This window comes from Macrobrachium nipponense, chromosome 40, assembly GCF_015104395.2.
Source record: "Macrobrachium nipponense isolate FS-2020 chromosome 40, ASM1510439v2, whole genome shotgun sequence".
Classification (NCBI taxonomy): Eukaryota; Metazoa; Arthropoda; class Malacostraca; order Decapoda; family Palaemonidae; genus Macrobrachium; species Macrobrachium nipponense.
The window spans coordinates 41,716,710-41,734,915 of NC_061101.1; the positions used below are offsets into that span (position 1 = coordinate 41,716,710).

General features: G+C 42.0%; 1 protein-coding gene across 1 annotated transcript in view; it reads right to left on the reverse strand.

Annotated features, from left to right (window-relative positions):
* Positions 1-18,206, reverse strand: part of LOC135212115 (cullin-5-like) — a 278,450-nt gene that overhangs the window by 254,874 nt on the left and 5,370 nt on the right. The window contains exon 2 of the mRNA XM_064245512.1: positions 7,145-7,327. Within this exon, the coding sequence (XP_064101582.1) occupies positions 7,145-7,327 (183 nt within the window). The remainder of the gene's footprint in view (positions 1-7,144; positions 7,328-18,206) is intronic.

Consider the following 18,206-nt stretch of genomic DNA (forward strand, 5'->3'; position numbering starts at 1 on the left):
GAGGACTTTTTAACAGACCACAATGTGAAGAATGTGAAGCGGAGTTTCCTTTTTGTCATGAAGATGAAGCTCTTGATCTTCTGCCTTGAAAGGGCTGCCTTTGCAAGTTAGGAAGGTCTTTAGGCCATCTCAAAGACTGTGACAACAAGTCTAGCGTCGACTTCTTATGCATGTGCGACACAATGTCATTAACTGTAGACTGTGGGAATAAGTAGTCTTTACCAAGAGGAGAGAACAGAAGCTCTGATTTTGGTGCTGTTGTTACCCCTTTTGTGGTATACAAGCACCATAATTCCCTCTTCTTTAACAGGCCCATCGTATAAGAGAAGCTAGTTCACAAGTACTACTGTCCTTAATATTCTTGTCCACACAAGAGCTTACTCAAAAGGTGTTTGATACGAAGTCTGCAGGTAGGTTCAAACAATCCTGAATCTTCCAGGCTAAAGCATCCACCAACCCAATCTAAAACACTGACTACTTCCAAAACTTTTAAAAAGATTGCAATAAAGATGGTTGATTTCAGCTGCAAAAAACATCACCTTTGGCCGATAAAAAGCAGATCTCTGAGAAGCGTTAGTGAGAGCTGATAAGTCCCCCTGGGATGAGGCAGCTGCCCCAAAGGAAGGAGCTTCTCCTGTGGTATAACAGGAATACCTCCTATGCGAAAGTCTAGCAGGAGGAAAACAAAAGCAAGACTTTCCTTGCTCTATTTTGAGTGAAAGCCAAGAGTCCATCTAACTAAAAGCCTTCTTAGCAGAAGCAGACAACACCATCTCCGGCAATACAGTGGAAACTCCGTATTTGCGTTCTCAGTATTCATGGACTCACATATTCACAGATTTCTTCATGGACCATATCTATCCATTACGTATTTGCAGGAAAATTGCATATTTGTGGTATTTTTCTGATAATTATCAACAAATTACTACATTTTCATATCAATTAATGCACTTTTTGTGATAAAACTATTATAAAAACCAGGTACAGGCAGTCCCCAGTTATTGGTGGGAGTTCCGTTCTCAGCGGGGTGCTGATAAACAAATACCGTCATTAACCGAAACTAGACAATTTATGGCACTTATGGCACCAAGGTTTGGTTAATGGTGCCAATAACCAGTTAATGGCACCTCTGTTAGGTATGTTATGGCCCCATAACTCTATTATCAACACCTTATGGTGCCAATAACAAACTCGGGCAATTATGACACCATAAATCGCCGATTTATGGTGTCATTTTGTGATAATATTTTCTCTGTGTTGCTTTGATCGTTTTACAATGCGTTATGTACCAAAATGATTGCAATTTAGTGTACAAAACAACGAAAAAAAATTAACTTGTTAGCTTTAACCCTTTTGCTCACAGCGCGATTTGAATACAATTATATATGAAATTTTGTTTTTGCGCTATCATATACTATCCCATTATTTATATATGATAATGATATTTTTTTTTCATTTCTGATGGTTGCATACTAAACTTCAGGCAATGACAAAAAAAGGAGCCAAAAATGAACTTTTAATCTTGAAAACTAAGCACACTGATTTTTTTTTTTAAATATTTTTTCCGCTTCGGCGCTCACTCTGAGACCCCCTCGGCATACGGGAGACGATTTTTATTATACCCCTTCGGCGTAAGAGGGTTAAGCAACTTAACCCTTAAACGCCAAGCCTCTATTTACAAAAGTGTCTGTCGTATGCCGGTGGCATTCAGGAGTTAGCGCCGAAGCGGAAAAAATGTTTTTTTTTTTCAAAAAATCACAGCATGCTTAGTTTTTAAGACTAAGAGTTAATTTTTGGCTCTTTTTTTTGTCATTGCCTTAAGTTTAGTATGCAACCATTAGAAATGAAAAAAAATATCATTATCATATATAAATATTGGAATATATGACTGCACGAAAAAAAATTTCATATATAACTGTATACGAATCACGCTGTGAGCAAAATGGTTAAAGTTAATGAGTTATATAACAAATTGTAAAACAATCAAAGCAATACAGAGAAAATATTATCACAAAATGATGCATGAACTTGTAACGTCCGGACATAAAAACAAGATTTTTTCTAAAATTCGTGCATGCGCGGCTGGGTAACGCTTGTAAACAAAACAATAGCGTGATCTGTGAACTCCCAGCATCCCTCAAGGGGCGTGATTTAAAATCTTTCGCAAACTAGGTTTACAGTGAACCCTCGTTTATCGCGGTAGATAGGTTCCAAACCCGGCCGCGATAGCTGAAAATCCGCGAAGTAGGGACACCATATTTACATATTTATTTAACAGTATTATTCAGACTTTTAAAACCCTCCCTTTCCGTAGATACTGTTACAAACCACCCTTTAAATGTACAGAACACTTAATGCATGTACTACAATACCCTAAACTAAAACAGGCACAATTATTAAAATGTTAGAATATTAAAGTATAAAAAAATAAAGATTATTACTGTACTCACCACGAAAGAAGTTGAAGAAAAACTTGAATGATGATGGCAATGAATTTGCTGCACAGTAGAAATGATGATGATGAAGCTGATGATGTCTTTCTACTGTGCAGCCAATGATATATTTTTACGTCTCTTCAGACGGAGGTGTCTTTTCCTGGGACACCTCTTCAACTTCTTCCTGGGACACTTCTTCAATTTCTTCCGAAGGCATAGTAGCAGGAGGAACTGGCTCTTTTTTGCGAGGCTGGAAGAACATTGTGATCGGAAGTTGCTGCCGCTGCTTCTTTTTTCGCTCGAAGAGCATCCTGTAGGGAGTCATGTCTCATCGATTTTGTTGCAGAATTGCAGAGAAACGAACCATATCCTCGTCCCAATCTTGCGACAATTCTTTCAACTCCTTCGCAAGGTTGCAGAGCTTGGCAAGCCGTTCTAATGTTAAGCCCGTTTCTTCGACAATTTCTTGGGTCTCTTCCTGTGTTTCACTGTCTTCGTCACTGGCCGATTTCGTCAAGTCTTCGAGGTCTGCATCAGTTAGCGGCTGGGAATGGCAGTCCAACAACTCGTCGACGTCTTCAGTCGTCATGTCGCCAAACCCGTCACCTCCAATTATCGCAGCCAACTGCACAGATTTCCGTACTGCAGTGTTGAATCTCAGCAGGTGTAAATCCCTTGTCATCGTAAACAATCTGGGGCCACAACTTCTTCCAGCTCGCATTAACAGTAGCAGGTTTCATTTCTTTCAGTGCCTTCTGGATGTTCTGCAGGCACGTGGCTATTGTGTACTGCCGCCAGTACGTCTTCAAATTGAATGTTTCATCCTCATCATCTTGGGCAGCATCACCACACGCAACGAGGTCCGCCAAGGTATTCTTCGTGTAGAGGGCCTTAAAACGCCTGATAACCCCCTGGTCCATCGGTTGAATTAATGAACGTTTGTGTGGGTGGCAGGAACTCAACTGAATGCCCTCATGGCGACAGATCAGTTGCGTGTCCACCAGCGTTTATCCATAAGGAGAAGGATCTTAATGGCAAGCCCTTCTCTAAGAGATATTTACTGACTTGTGGGATAAAACACTGGTGGAACCAGTTGGAGGTCAGCATCTTCGTAATCCAAGCTTTTGGATTATGCATCCAGTACACGGGAAGGAGATTCTTATTTTTATTTTTCAGAGCGCGAGGGTTTTTCGATTTGTAAATAAGCCCCGGCTTTAGCAAAAATCCAGCAGCATTGCCACACATCCCGAGGGTAACACGATCTTTGAATGCTTTAAAGCCAGAGGCTTTGGCTTCTTCTTTGAACAGGAAAGTTCGCGACGGCATTCTCTTCCAAAAACAGCCGTTCCTCATCCATATCAAACACTTGTTCATGGCTTGTATCCACCTTCAGTGATAATATTCTTAAATGTCTCATTCGCGTAAGTTTCAGCAGCGGTAGTGTCAGCGGAAAGCAAGCTCGCCATGCACGGGAAACGCTTTTCGGCCAAAGCGTTTCTGAAATTTCGCGAACCATCCTTTGCTGGCGGAAAAATGTTGTTTCTGAGGCTGGGAATCAGTGGATGTCCCTGCTTGAGGTTCATCTAGTACATCATCTTCGTCTTCTACAGCATGGTCGCCATCGTCGTCTTGAGGTTCCTTTGCCACAAAATTCTCATACAAACTGAAAGCCTTGGTTCGGATGGTGTTCGTATCCAAGGCTATGTTCTTCTTCCAGCAGTCAGCAATCCAGATTGCTAAAGCACCTTCCATACGGACGATCGTTTTATTACGAGCAGTAACAACTCGCTTCGCTGACCTGCTAAAGGTGATTGGGCCAGGCCGTCTTTCTAATGTTCGCCTCGTCCTTCTTAATGCAGCGAACGGTGGATTCGTTTCACTCAAAATGGCGGGCTGCGGCCCCCGCGTAACTTCTGCCTTCTTTCAACATATTGAGAAGTGTCACCTTCTCAGCAATCGTCATCATTTTTCGGTGGCGTTTAGGCTTACTACCAGCCTTAGCAGAAGCAGAACGTTTGGGAGCCATTGCAGGGGTTACGTAAACAGAAAGTTCAACTTCAAACAGTCACGCATAGCACAGGTTAAAGTTACACAGTAACGTAGCAGCATCTACCGGGCGAGAGAGCGGCAAACAAAGTGGCCGCGAGAAGATGCTACTGGTCGGAGACAAGCCAAGCTGCTGCGGATCGGAGAAGCGGTCAAAACACCAATCACAGGCTAGATTACAAAACTTAGGAGCTGATTCGTCATCTATCAGCATTGGAACCAATCACAGTCCGTCTTACATGCTACGTAGTAGTTACAAATTCAAATATGTACAAGGTACTATAGATGCTTTACGTACGCTATTTTACGCTTGTTTTGTTGTAAGATACGTACGCTTATTCGAGATGTGATTTTTGCAACAAACAATATTATTGGATGCAGTACTACATATACATACAAAAGATTCATGGAAAAGATGCACATCCATTACATTTGTAGTAGTAGCCATCAGCAGCCTTACACCATTCAAATATGACAAAGTCAGACTGCATCTGATTTGCGTTTCATGTTCGATTTAATTTTACTATGTATACTGAATTATCGTATGATCACATTCTCTTTTCGTGTTTTATTTCTTTCTGTACTGAATTATATGTCATATGTAATGCAATGAACCATCAGTAAGAGCAGATATTACTAATTAATGGAATTAACGAATTACGTATGTATATATTTTTTTATAATATATATACATACGTAATGAAAAAAGTCCGCGAAGTCGTGAATCCGCGATGGTCGAACCGCGAAGTAGCGAGGGCTCACTGTATACCTATTTTTCCGCGAATATTTAAAAAAAAACTTTGTAGTCGACGTACTGTACGTCCACTTGGCACCCGACAGACAATTTTAGTCAACGTACAATACGTCCAGTCGGCGTTTAAGGGTTAAAGCTTCTGAGGCTTCAGTAGTGTAGTAATTTTTGTGATGACGTATAACCCTCTCTCTCTCACATAATAAATTCTCAATGAAATATGAATTATTTTATTACAAACTTTTATGTACAACATTAAAACAAATAATTCCATTAATATATCAGTTTCTTATAGCAACTAAATTATTTTCCTAAATAATTCTCTCGGTAATCCGCGTCATCAGCCGATTGATTCTCAGAGCATAAACAAAAGACAAAAATACTACTTGATTACTATATTTTGCTGTATTTAAAACATTAATAATATAGTGTGGTTACTGTAATTAGTACAGTAAATAATTTTTTATCATAAATGTACTGCCGTGAAGCCTTCGAAGGGGGGAGAGTGAGGAGTGGCAGACATGACGACGAAGACAAAGGTGACAACACCTTCAACTTCCTCTTCAATAGCTTCTGCAGGATGGAAGTCAGGGTTCCACAAGGAACATCCGCTAAACTGGTACCAGGAGCAGTGTTGGCAGCAGAGCCAGGTCCAGTGGCAGGAGCAACGGCAGGCAAGATGGCAAGTACAGCTGGCACTGACATCTGTCATCACCAAGGGGGACAGGGCTGATGCAGGAAACCTGAACATCAACAATGGTGGCACAGTGAAACCAGAAGGAGGAGGCACTGGGGGTGTAGGAAGGTGGAGCAATGGCATTTGCTGTTGAGCACCCATCCATAGTGGGGAGGAGATGCCTGTGGAATTGAGTCCAAACCAGGTGTGGAGGAGCATGGAGGAGGATAGTAGCCAGGCTGGGTCATGGTTCCTGTGGTGGTGGTGATGACAGTGTGGGTAAAAGCACTGGTGGATGCTCTGTTCAAGTGAGCCAGCAGAGCTTCTAGTAAGGGTGGTCCCATGAGCCCAAGGGAAGACCATGCTTCGCCTAGCCCAGGCACCTCCAGAAAAAAAGTTGGGTAAAGGGGAGGATCCCTTCTCACTCTAAAGGAGGACCTTTGAAGCAAGAAAAGGCCCTAACAGGAGTGTTACCTAGGTCCATAGCCACTGCCACCCCCTCCTCTTTCCCCTTTGGCTCATCGGAGAAGGAAGCGAAGAAAGAGGCCTCCCTTGAAGGGGTGGCAGAGAGTACAGGACAGTTGCCGGGAGAGAGGTGGGAAGATGGATTAGCTATCGTAGTTGTTGTTGGGGGCGTACCAACCCCTACCACAGATTTAAGCTTTCTAACATATCTCCTCCTCCAAGCAAACTTCCCCCACTGGGATGTAGACCAAAGGGAACACTGCACACATCACTTCAAACATCACACTCATGCCCTTGGCAAGGAACACAGAGGGAGTGAAGATCTACACCTACAGAAGTGCGGATCTTGCCGCACTTCTTGCCATCTACCTCAGGGCAATGGTTGACTGGGGATTTATTACAGACGCTTATACAACCAATTATTTACAAACAGTAAAAGGAGAAATCCCACCGGGATTGAAGAAACCAGCGAACAACAGTCAGGTAGAGAGCAGTGAAAACACGTCTACCAAAGACAACAGCTGAAAGCAAATTGGAATGTTTACATCCAGTCGGAGGGAATACAAACAACCTGACTGGTAGTTAACAACCAAACCACCTTGTTTGAAGATTTCAATGGTAATGTCCAGGCTATGCCTCAAGCATTTCCTATTGTTAAGGACCAACGGTTTGTGTATTGTGTAAGAACAAAAAATCTAAAAACATACAATGAGTGTTTCCATAGGATTCAGATGTGTACTCTAAAAACAGAAGATATGAATAATGAGTTACCTTTCTAACTATAGAGTCGTCATTCTGGACCTTTTTGGTTACTGAAGTAGTGGTTTTGCCAGCCAGTGCCGATTCAAGCTGGTTGAAGGGCAGCGGGAGGTAGTTGCACTGTTGAAAAAATTTTCTCCACTCTGTTATATATGCCTTAAGGAGAGCTTGATCCTCATGCTGGTCCAGGACACGCTGCAAGACAATACAAATTAGTTTAGAGCAGCTATACTAAATTCAATGCAACTTAATATTCCCAAAATGCTGTATAAAGCCAATATGAAAACCCCACTAAGATGTAAACAAACTCTAATCTTGAATAGGCATCACCTATTTCATCGTCTTGATAACACAAAAACCAATGCACCACATTATTTGCAAAGGCAGTCCCCAGATATCGATTGCCTTGGTTATTGGTGGCCTCAATTATCAGCAATCCGATTTTATGGCACTTGTCTAGCGACAATGACAACTGAATTTTCAGCGCTGATCCCTGCTTATTGGCACCAATCCTCGGTTACCAGCACCGATCCCCAGTTAACAGTGGTGCCAATCCTAGGTTATCGGACCCAATATCCGAGGATCAGTGCCAATATGTAACAAGGGGATCAGTGCTATTACCTCTGATTTTCAGTTATCGTAATGCCATCGGGGACTGCCTGTACTATATACTATATACTGTATAAATATGATGTTTTTATAATAAAGCAAGGTTTTAATTATACTTACCCAGTAATTACATAGCTATCGTTCCTGTTATTCACAGCAGTAGATTCAAAATTTGCGGTAGCGACACCGATAAGTGTGTAGCTGACAGTCTTGCCCCCCTAGCGAGAAGGTTAGGAATGACACAGCCAATTAGCTCATTCTTTTTATGCTCATGTCCATCAGCAGGGAGGGAGGGCTCTGATCATGTAATTACTGAGTAAGTATAATTAAAACCTTGTTTTATAATAAAAGCATAATTTTTAATCATGCAACTTATTCAGTAATTACACAGCTGATTCCCACATTGGCAGGAGGTGGGATAAATTGACACACTCTACTCTAAAGCATTAAGTCATTTAATGAATTAGAAATAGATAAGCTGCTAGCATTGAAACAATACTTGTTGTCCCTTGTTAGTTACGAGAGCTTGCAGTAGAGACTACCTCTGGTGGTGCTCAACTTAACTTCTAGTGGCACAACAGTAAAGCCAAGGGTCACCTCTACACTAGTACCTCAATCTACGAAATTAATCCGTTCCGAAGTGACCTTCGTAACCTGATTTTTTCGTATCTTGAACTACATTTTACATGTAAATTGCCTAATTCGTTCCAAGCCCTACAAAAACACCACAGTAAATTTTATAATAAAGTTAAATTGACCAATAAACAATGAAATACAAAAATTTGGACCATTCAATACCTAATTTAACTGTGATTACCTGTAAATAAAGTTTATTAGTGTACAGGGTACAAGAAATACTGTACATACATGCACGTACATATGTAGTAAAATGTGGAACCTTACCTTTTGAGTGAGGCGATCCCCGAAAGTGGCGACAAAGGAGGAGGACAAATGGCAGAAAACATGAACACTTAACTTTACGAAACACATTAAAAAATGGCAGAAAACATTAACACTAAACTTTACGAAACACATTAACAAATGGCAGAAAACATTAACACTTCTTGATTATCTCCATCTTCGTTCTCCATAGAAAGCATCCTCTTCTTTCCGTGAACTTCAGCAACATTCTTGGGACCCATGGCTAATAACATAAGTAATTAAGTTCACACACAACACGATAAAGTAACTTACAGTACAACGAAAGCAAAATCACTAGCACGAATTTACGTTAACAAACGAAATATATGTGAACGAACTAATTCCAGTGTTTACGATAACACTGCCGCAAAAAATGGTCAAGGAACGCCTTTACATAGAGGCATGATGTGACAGATGATGACCAATAGGAGAGCAGGATCTTACGGCGGTGACTAGCATCAGGAACCAATGGGAGAGCGGGAGGATGGTGGCGAGTCTACTCAGTTGGCGGAGCGCGAGTTTTGAAATTGTTCTCGGTGGTCCGGGCGAATCTCGGGACTTTACAGTAACCCCCTTTCATAATCTGAATTATTTTCGTATGCAGAGGCAAAAAAATCTTTGTATTTGCTTTCGTAACTTGAATTTTTCGTAAGTTGGGACTTTCGTATGTCGAGGTTCCACTGTACTTAAGGGGGAGCCTTGTAGCAAGGTTGATTCCAATTGCTCACAAGGACTACAATTTGCCCTTGCCCTGGGCACAGTACCATAACAAAAAACAACCAGCTTATTATGTCACCTACACTGAAGTATAAACCACAACCCATCCACTATAAGTGTCGGGTGCTCTGTGTACATTGTAACTTCTTGGCTCCCTAAACTTCGATCCTTCACTACCAAGTGAAGGTTCGGACAATATGAGGGAATCCTATGCTTTCTTCCTCGATACCATGCCAGTGATTAAAATTTTCAAGGTACTGCCTAAATTTTAACACTTCAAAAAATTCTCTTACACTATGAGAAATGATGAATGATCATACTACCAGGTCGAATGTGAAATGGATGTATGAAATACATATTATGTATGTCTTGAAAGATAATGAGGTAGAGGTTGTACATAATGTCATTAGCTTTGCTAAAAGGATGCAAATGCTCCTCTTAAATCTGAGTCTCAGAAGATTAAGACCATTAGGGTAAATGGCAAGATGTCCTAATCCAAGGACTAGATGCATATGTAGTACTTGCCATAACATCTTGGGTTAAATCTGGTCTGGGCCTCTGGTCCTAGGAAATACCAGACCACCTAGCCAGACAGACTTCCATTCTTCTCCCTGCCGTAAAGCACTTCCAGCTCTGATAGAACGGGATTTGCACTCAACTGTAGTTATCGTCCAGAGTTCCTATAGAAGGAGCTAGTTCTGCTAAAAAACAACACTCTGTATAAAGATTTTGCTTCTTGCAGCTTAATTCATCTGCCATGACGTTGAATTTCCCTTGTATGAACTTTGTTAGGATTCCAGTGTGGTTCCTATCTGTCCATAACAGAAGGGTTCTTGCCGCTTCGCAAAGAAAAAAAATGCGTACCTCCCTGTTTCTTTATGTAAAAGAGGACTGTCCGAGCAGACAGTTACTACTTTATTGCAGACCAGGTCCACAACTCCAACAGCACTCGGTGGATAGCCGACAATTCTTTCAAACTTATGTGCCACTCTCTCTGTTGAACATCCCATGTTCCCAATACTCCGTTGTCTCCCAGGAGACCTCCCCAGCCTGGATTGGATGTGTCTGAATAGAATACCAGGTTGGGCTCATAGGAAGAAGGGACTTCCCTTCTCATAGCCTGTCTTCTGATCTCAACCAAGACAGGTCCTCCTTTACTTCAGATGTTGCCTGGAACACAAATGAGTCTGGAAATTATTTTCCCTTCCAGTTATCTTTTGGAAGAGCTGGAGATTCCTCATGTGAGACTCCCACCAGGATACGAACTGTTCTAAAGAGGCTAGGGTGCCCAGCAGGCTTCACCATTCCTTTGCTGGGCAATCTTGAAGGGCTAGCAAATGGTCCACCTACTGAAGGCACGACTCCACTCTTTGTGGGGATGGAAAAGCCCAAAAGCAACCAAGTCTATCCTCATCCCCTAATAGACAAAATCCAGACAGGAGACTAACTGTAATTTCCTCAAGTTTATCAGAAGTCCCAACTCCCGCCAATGATGGAATTTTCTGCACGTCCTCTGTGTACTTCTTCTCTGAATGTGACTGAAGAAGCCAATCGTCCAGGTAAAAAGACTTTTATCCTGACTAGTTGCAACCATTTGCAATGGGGCTAAGATGTGAGTACCAAAACATTTGTGGGGCTGTCAAAAGCCCGAAGCACAGAGCCCTGAATTGGTACTCTCTCTGAAGACGAAACGTAGAAACTTCTTTGAGTCTTGGTGAATTGGGATATGGAACTATGCACTGTCCATATCGATGAACACCATCCAGTCCCCTTGATGAAGGAATAACAAACCAGTCTGATTCTTTCTATTATGAATTTTGTCTTTAGACAAAAACAATCAGTGCTTACATCTAACACAGGCCTCAAGCCCGCTGAGGCCTTGGGGACTTACTAATAATCAGTTGTAAAATCCTGGAGTTAGTGGACTACTACTAACTCTATGGCCTTCTTCTGCAAGTGACAAAACTTCTCTTGACAGGGCAATAAATGTCCCAATTCTGAATTTTCCAAGTAGGCTAAAGCTGTCGGAGAGCTGAATAAGGGTGGAACGCTCTTGAAAGGAATGTTGTAGCCTTCTCTCAACACTATATGATCCAAGGTTCTGCTCCTCTTGCTTCCCAGTTCATCCACACTGGCAGAACCTTGCTCCTGCAGTTGCCCGGAGGACTGCCCCTTCACTTAGCGGGGATTTTGGAGAAGGATTCCCTAATGGTTCGAGGATTGTTACATACTCTTCCCCCAAATCTAGGGAATTACCTAGACTCCTAGAGCTTCCCTTGCCATGAAACAGCTGAGCGCATGTGGAAGGAGAAGGGCGAGTTAGTAGTGGTAACACAAGAACACTTGGTTGAGTGAGAGAGACGTTCTGGGGCTGACTTCATCTAAAGGTCAGAAAGGAATACCTGAATCACTGTATCCTCAGAAAAAAGGTGTTTACTATCTAGAGGAGGGTAAAGAAGGGTAGACCTCTGCATCTGATACACTCCTTGGTGGTGAAAGAACACAAGTTCTCTCATCTTCAGAATGCTCAATGTAAAGGGAGAAGACAATTCCAGGGAACAGTCTCTGATACCCTTATCCAACCGAACATTCCTTGATTGCGGCCGAAAACTCCAACAGTCCAATCAAGGAAGCCCACTACTACAACCACACGGAAAATATTCTTAATAAGATTGTCTAATTCCGAAGCCAAAAACAAGAATCACAAGCGAAAACGGGCGGGAAAATGAACCGGGTAAAAAGGCCGACAGAGGGCAACTGTGACTCTCACCCAGGCAGTTAAGAAAAAGACTGAACGCAGTGGCGTGGGTGCCTGGTCCTTGACCAGTTTTCACCCGAATATAGCAGACGTTGCCAGATCTAACAAGATTCCTTGGTTTTCATCTGCGATTTAACCGTTTCCAACTAAGCACTAGAAAACTATCCTATTGTTAAGACCGAAGGTTTGTTCACGTATGAACAACATTATTTGTCTGTCGAAAGATGTGACAGTGGGAAATTAAATTCAATCTTTCCCTGTTCCCTCTTTCAGAAAGCCAAAGGTTAACTTTCTTCATTGCCTAACAAGAAGAAAAGGATAGAACTAGATAAACAACTTAGGCACATCTACTTGATTATCTCCAAAATATAAAGACACTGGCGATGTTGGAGCTACTGGCGAGAAGGAGTCAGAAAAACTTGCTAGAAAATAGCGAAGAGGCGACTTGTACCTAGGTCGCACGAGGAGTCTCCTTAACTCCTTCTCCTTCCGCCAAAGAAATGGGGAAAGGATGTTTGCGGCTGGATAGAAGGAGCTGTATGCTTCATGAAGCCTTGGCAAGAACAAATCTGAAGAATTCGCCACAAAGTAGTAAAGTAGCGAATTGTAGGATGTCGGAGACAACTCCTTATCCTCTTCTTCAGCCGATGAAAACGGCGACAAGTTTGCTTCAGGTTGAACAGTACGTACTGAAGACTTCATAAAAACCCAAAATACTGTCCAACTATTTTGAATGGTTGTAATCGAAGGATCTAAGACAGCCATAACTTGGGACACTGTCGGTAAGACAGAAGATGTAAGCATTGTCGATGGTTGTAGAAAAACTTCCTACTGATCCAGTTGCGCCCATTGGGTGCTTGGACACTGTGGAAGCTCAGGCGCCAATGGACGCTCATGCGCTAATGGACACTGAGGCGCCAATGGACACTTGAGAGCCAATGGATGCCCGGGCAACTAATGGACACTCGGAAGCCACTGAACGATCGGGCGCCAGTGTAAGCTCTTGAACCAGTGAGCGCTCTTGAAGAAGAGGTAAAACATGAGCCAGCAAGCACTCCTGCGCCAATGAGCGCTCAGCCGCTTGTAGAAGCCGAGGCGCCAATGGGTGCTCATCTGCTCTTGCACCAATGGGAGTTCTTGAGTTACTTTAGATACAGAAGGCAGGACCAAGTCACTTCCTGCTTGAGAAGGACACACAGGCACCAAAAGATGCTTAGTTGACGTACACTTCTTAAGAGCTAGACTTTAATAGAGGAACTATCTGAAGTAGGGAGCACAGTAGGATAAAGGTCTGTCACCAATATACACTCAGAACTTATCCTGCATGCAACTTCCTTGAATATCAAAAGAGGATATCCTTTCATTACACTTATCCTCTAAGCCGTCGTCATCATGTGAAAAGCATTCTGGACTGTCCCAGAAGCTGCAAGAAGGACGTTGGTCCTCTTGTAACACACTGGCCTTCTTAGGAGGGACAAAAGGTGACACATTACGAGTCCTCCTTTACAGTGGCCGAGGCTCAGCAATAAAACGCCATTAGTGCCTGGGTGACAACTCCTCAGAGTTCAACCCACTCATGGAAAGACGAGACACTTCCTTATACTAGATGCCTTTCTAATGGCGTTCTGTCGCGACCTGGGATTTAACAACAGGACTGCCTGAGGGGGAAACTGTCTGTGGACAAATCCCACTGACCTCCCTTGGGCTACCAGTATGCCTTCTCCCAGGTGTTGGGGAGTTTGACAGGGACCTTTGTTGCTGGGCAAGTCATATCATTAAAATTAAAGAGCTAGTAGCAGGAGAGAAAAACACAACAAACTGTAATAGTGTTATCTGACTAGGTGTCCATGTATCACGAGAAAACTACTTGAACACCTGTGTAGCTTACAATACTGAGAGCTCAGAATTGCTGAATGCTCTGTGCCATGGATGCTACTAGGCACCACTGGGTGCTCGGTTCCACGGATCCACTGGACGCTCGTGGACGGAACTATTATGGCTCATGGCTCTACTATGGCTCAGTAAACTATAAGATAAATGCAAGACATAATCTTAGATCAAACATATGGTTAAAGACAAGATTAGCCAAAATAATTCGGTGCCAGGTACACTAATAGCTTTGATGGCAAGCGTATTATTTCGTCAGTCTAGCTACCTAACAGCTTTGTTTCGATTCAAGCTAAGCAAGCATGCTAAATCAACATTACTTTGTCCCCGCTTAACTGGTTTTTAAGTTCAGCTCTCTATTGGATGTTCTCCCTGTATGAGCTCTTGTATGTTTTCAAAGAAAATTTGTTACCAATAATAATATTATATCAATAATAATATATTCAATAATAATTTTATTCTTGCTTTTAATAGGCTTTTAATAGACCCTCCTCCAAAAATCCATCAAAACTAATTCTCTCTTGCTACATTATCTCTTTACACTTAGTTTTGGAAAGATTGATAACCGTTTGAATTTATTGCAAATTTGTTGCAGCAGTGAACACGCTAATAAGCGAAAGTGGTGAAAACACCTTAAAACAATAATTACGAATCCTGCCAACATGCCTTGCAGAAATAAAATTCACAACCAACAACATTCTGATAACAAATGCAATGTTTACATTATTACACTATTCTATCAGGGAGATGGCTAATACAGTGTTTCCATTATAACGCTACTTGCTTATTAGCAAAGTGACATCTCACTTTTACTCATAGTAAAAATGATATAATCAAAAGATTGCTACTGAAAAATGTTATCAAACAATATCTGATTGTTAAGCATAAAAATCGGTCTGACAAACCAATGTTTACATATTAGTCCAAACCTCGTCCAAAAGTAGTTAAATGCGAACTAAAGGTGTACTACTTCAGTGAAAAGCAATAAAACAAGGGAAAAAATGATCCTGAAACTTTCGGTTGAAGTTATTCCACTTTCGGTTTATATACCAAAATCTGGTAAATAACCAGCGAAAATTGAATAACTGCTGCCACCACCAGATGTTTATACCAGGAGTCACAGAAATGGAATGAGCTAATTGGCTATGTCATTTCTAACATCTCGCTAGGGGGGGTGAGACTTATTGGTGTTGCTACCACGAATTTTGAATCTATACTGCTGCAAATAACAGAAACTATAGCTATGTAATTACTGGGTAGGTTACATAATAAAAAATAAAAAGATTAAGGTATGAGACACTCAACTTAAGCAAGGATTTTTTTTATATTGTGTTTTCTTTATGCAAATTTTGTATAATAAGAAAACTATATGCATCCTATCATAACTGTGTGGTGGGATCACAAGCTAAAAAAAATTAGGGCAAGACTCCCAAAACCCAAAACAAATTTAACCAATCTGGCTGCCAAACTCACCCTCACCACTTTCCTCTTTACGCTACAGAAAAAACGCAGGACAATTGACTTACCAACACACAGAACAAAAATACAAACACATGTACTCACCCCAACTCCAGATACTCAGGGCTATGCTCTGCCGTCCAGCGGACGAGGTTGCTGGGACACCAACAACCGCCACAAAACCAAGCACAACACCAACAACACGACAACTATAAGAACCACAACCCCACAACTCAACAACACCCAAGGACCACAACCACAATAACAACAAGGACTACAGCCACAACAATAACACCAAGAAACCACAACAGCTCACCAACAACCAAACTCCACAACACCAAACCAACAACCCCACACCCAACCACTCACAACAACACCAAGAAACCACACAGCTCCCACACAACAACAACAACCACCCTCAACTACAACAACTCACAACTCAACAGAAACTCACATGCACAACAACCTTCAAACACAGAGCACAAATAACTCAAATAGCCCTGAAAACACAACACAACTGACCAACAATAGTACATACTGCTAAGACCGCTGCCCAAACGTTTGTCCTTCACAATTTCTCATTACAGACTCTGATCACAGACTGACTCTAAAACCCAGACCAGACTAGCGACCGACCCAACAGACACAAACACCCCTCACTGAACGAGCAATTCGCTTGTTACCCATCCATTCACACGAACACAAACAACCTAACGCTGCTTACATTTACATTTACCTCTCTCTCTCTCTCTCTGCTCTTCTCTCTTCTCTCTCTTCCTCTCGTCTCCTCTCTCTCTCTCTCTCCTCTCTCTCTATCTTATCTCCTCCTTTAAGGACGTTGGCAAATGGAACTCCCATAAACATCCCTTCCCCCATAAACCCTTGGAGGTATAAATCTGTATCACTTACTTGAACAAAATCAGTATTATAAAGAATGGCCTCAGAGCAACAAGTTGTACTGTACAAACTAAACCATTACTGCACATCTGAACACAATAATTTTGAGCTAATTGTTATTGAATACTTATGCATGACCCAGTTATTAGATCTGTCTTTAGTGAATTATAATAACTACAACTTTCAGGTTCAAAACAGTCCAGTTTTCTGTATAAAAATTAAGGTGGAAGATTTGCCAACTATGAATTTTATTAAATCAAAATAAAAAAATGTTATTGTTATTATACAATTAAGTTTGTTCATACTTACCTGGCAGATATATATATAGCTGTATTTTCTGACGTCCGACAGAAATTTCAAAACTCGCGGCACACGCAGTGGGCGGCCAGGTGGTAGTACCCATTCCCGCCGCTGGGAGGCGGATATCAGGAACCATTCCCATTTTCTATTCATATTTTTTATTAATGCCTCTGTCTCCTGAGGGGAGGAGGGTGGGCACTTTAATTATATATATCTGCCAGGTAAGTATGAACAAACCTTAATTGTATAATAACAATAACATTTTGTTCATAGCCACTTACCTGACAGATATATATAATGCTGAATCCCACCTTCGGTATGGTGGAAGAGACAGAATAGGATTTTTTTTTTTTTGGGGGAAACTTAAATTAAGTAGATGATATACATCTTGGTTCCTTACCTGTTTGCAAAGTAGACTATGTGATTACTGTCACGTAAGGCTGCTTTTGCTTAATCACAGAGTTGCCAGCCAGGTGGAGACCTGTAGTGCTGGTGCGCTCTGGATGATCTGTCAACGGGTGCGAGACCTCAGCGTGACAAGATCATCGAGGCCATACAAATGAGGGCAACGAAGCAAACTGCCACCACCTGACCAACTATACACAAAACCCCTTAACACTAACTAAATGATGGGAGATCTTCACATAAGACTCACCACAACCTAAAAACACAACACCTAACTTTAAACCTAACTAAGGAATAGGAAAGAGCTACTTCCGGACCCCAATACTGTGTCCGCAGAAACGTATGGCCCCAGTGCATTACAATCGTCATAGATCGTTCTCACATCCCTTAGGTAATGTGAGGCGAAGACGGAGTTGCTCCTCCAAAAGGTGCAATCAAGGATGTCCTTGATTGACATGTTCTTTTGGAAGGCAAGAGAGGTAGCGACGGCTCGTACTTCGTGCGCTTTTACTCGGAAGAGGCTCAAATCAGTCTTCTGGAAAGATGAATGATCCCGAATGGTGTCCCTTAGAAAGAAAGCCACAGCATTCTTCGATAAAAGGTAACTCTGGCCTCTTCACAGAGCACCAGAGGTTACCTGAGGGACCTCTTACCTCTTTAGTTCTATGCACGTAGAACTTGAGAGCCCTTACCGGGCACAAAGGACTCTCTCTGTGGTTCTTGGCCCACCAGACTTGACATACCCTTGATCTCGAAAGTCTTCGGCCAAGGTTCGAAGGATTTTCATTCTTCGCACCAAGAAAGATGGGTTCAACGAGCAGACAGCATTGTCCCCTTTGAAGCCCATTAACTTGCTAAAACGCTTGAATTTCACTAACTCTCTTAGCCGTCGCAAGAGAAGTTAGGAAAAGAGCCTTCCTTGTCAGGTTTCGAGAGACGCTGTCTGAAGCGGTTCGAAAGTGTTCGACATAAGGAATTTCAGGACTACATCCAGATTCCTCCATGATGGAGGTCTCATCTGAGGAACCTTCGAGGTCTCGAAAGACTTCAAAAGGTCATGAATAATCCTTGTTGTCAGACAGGTCTAGGCCTCTGTGCCTAAAAACCGCTGACAACATGCTT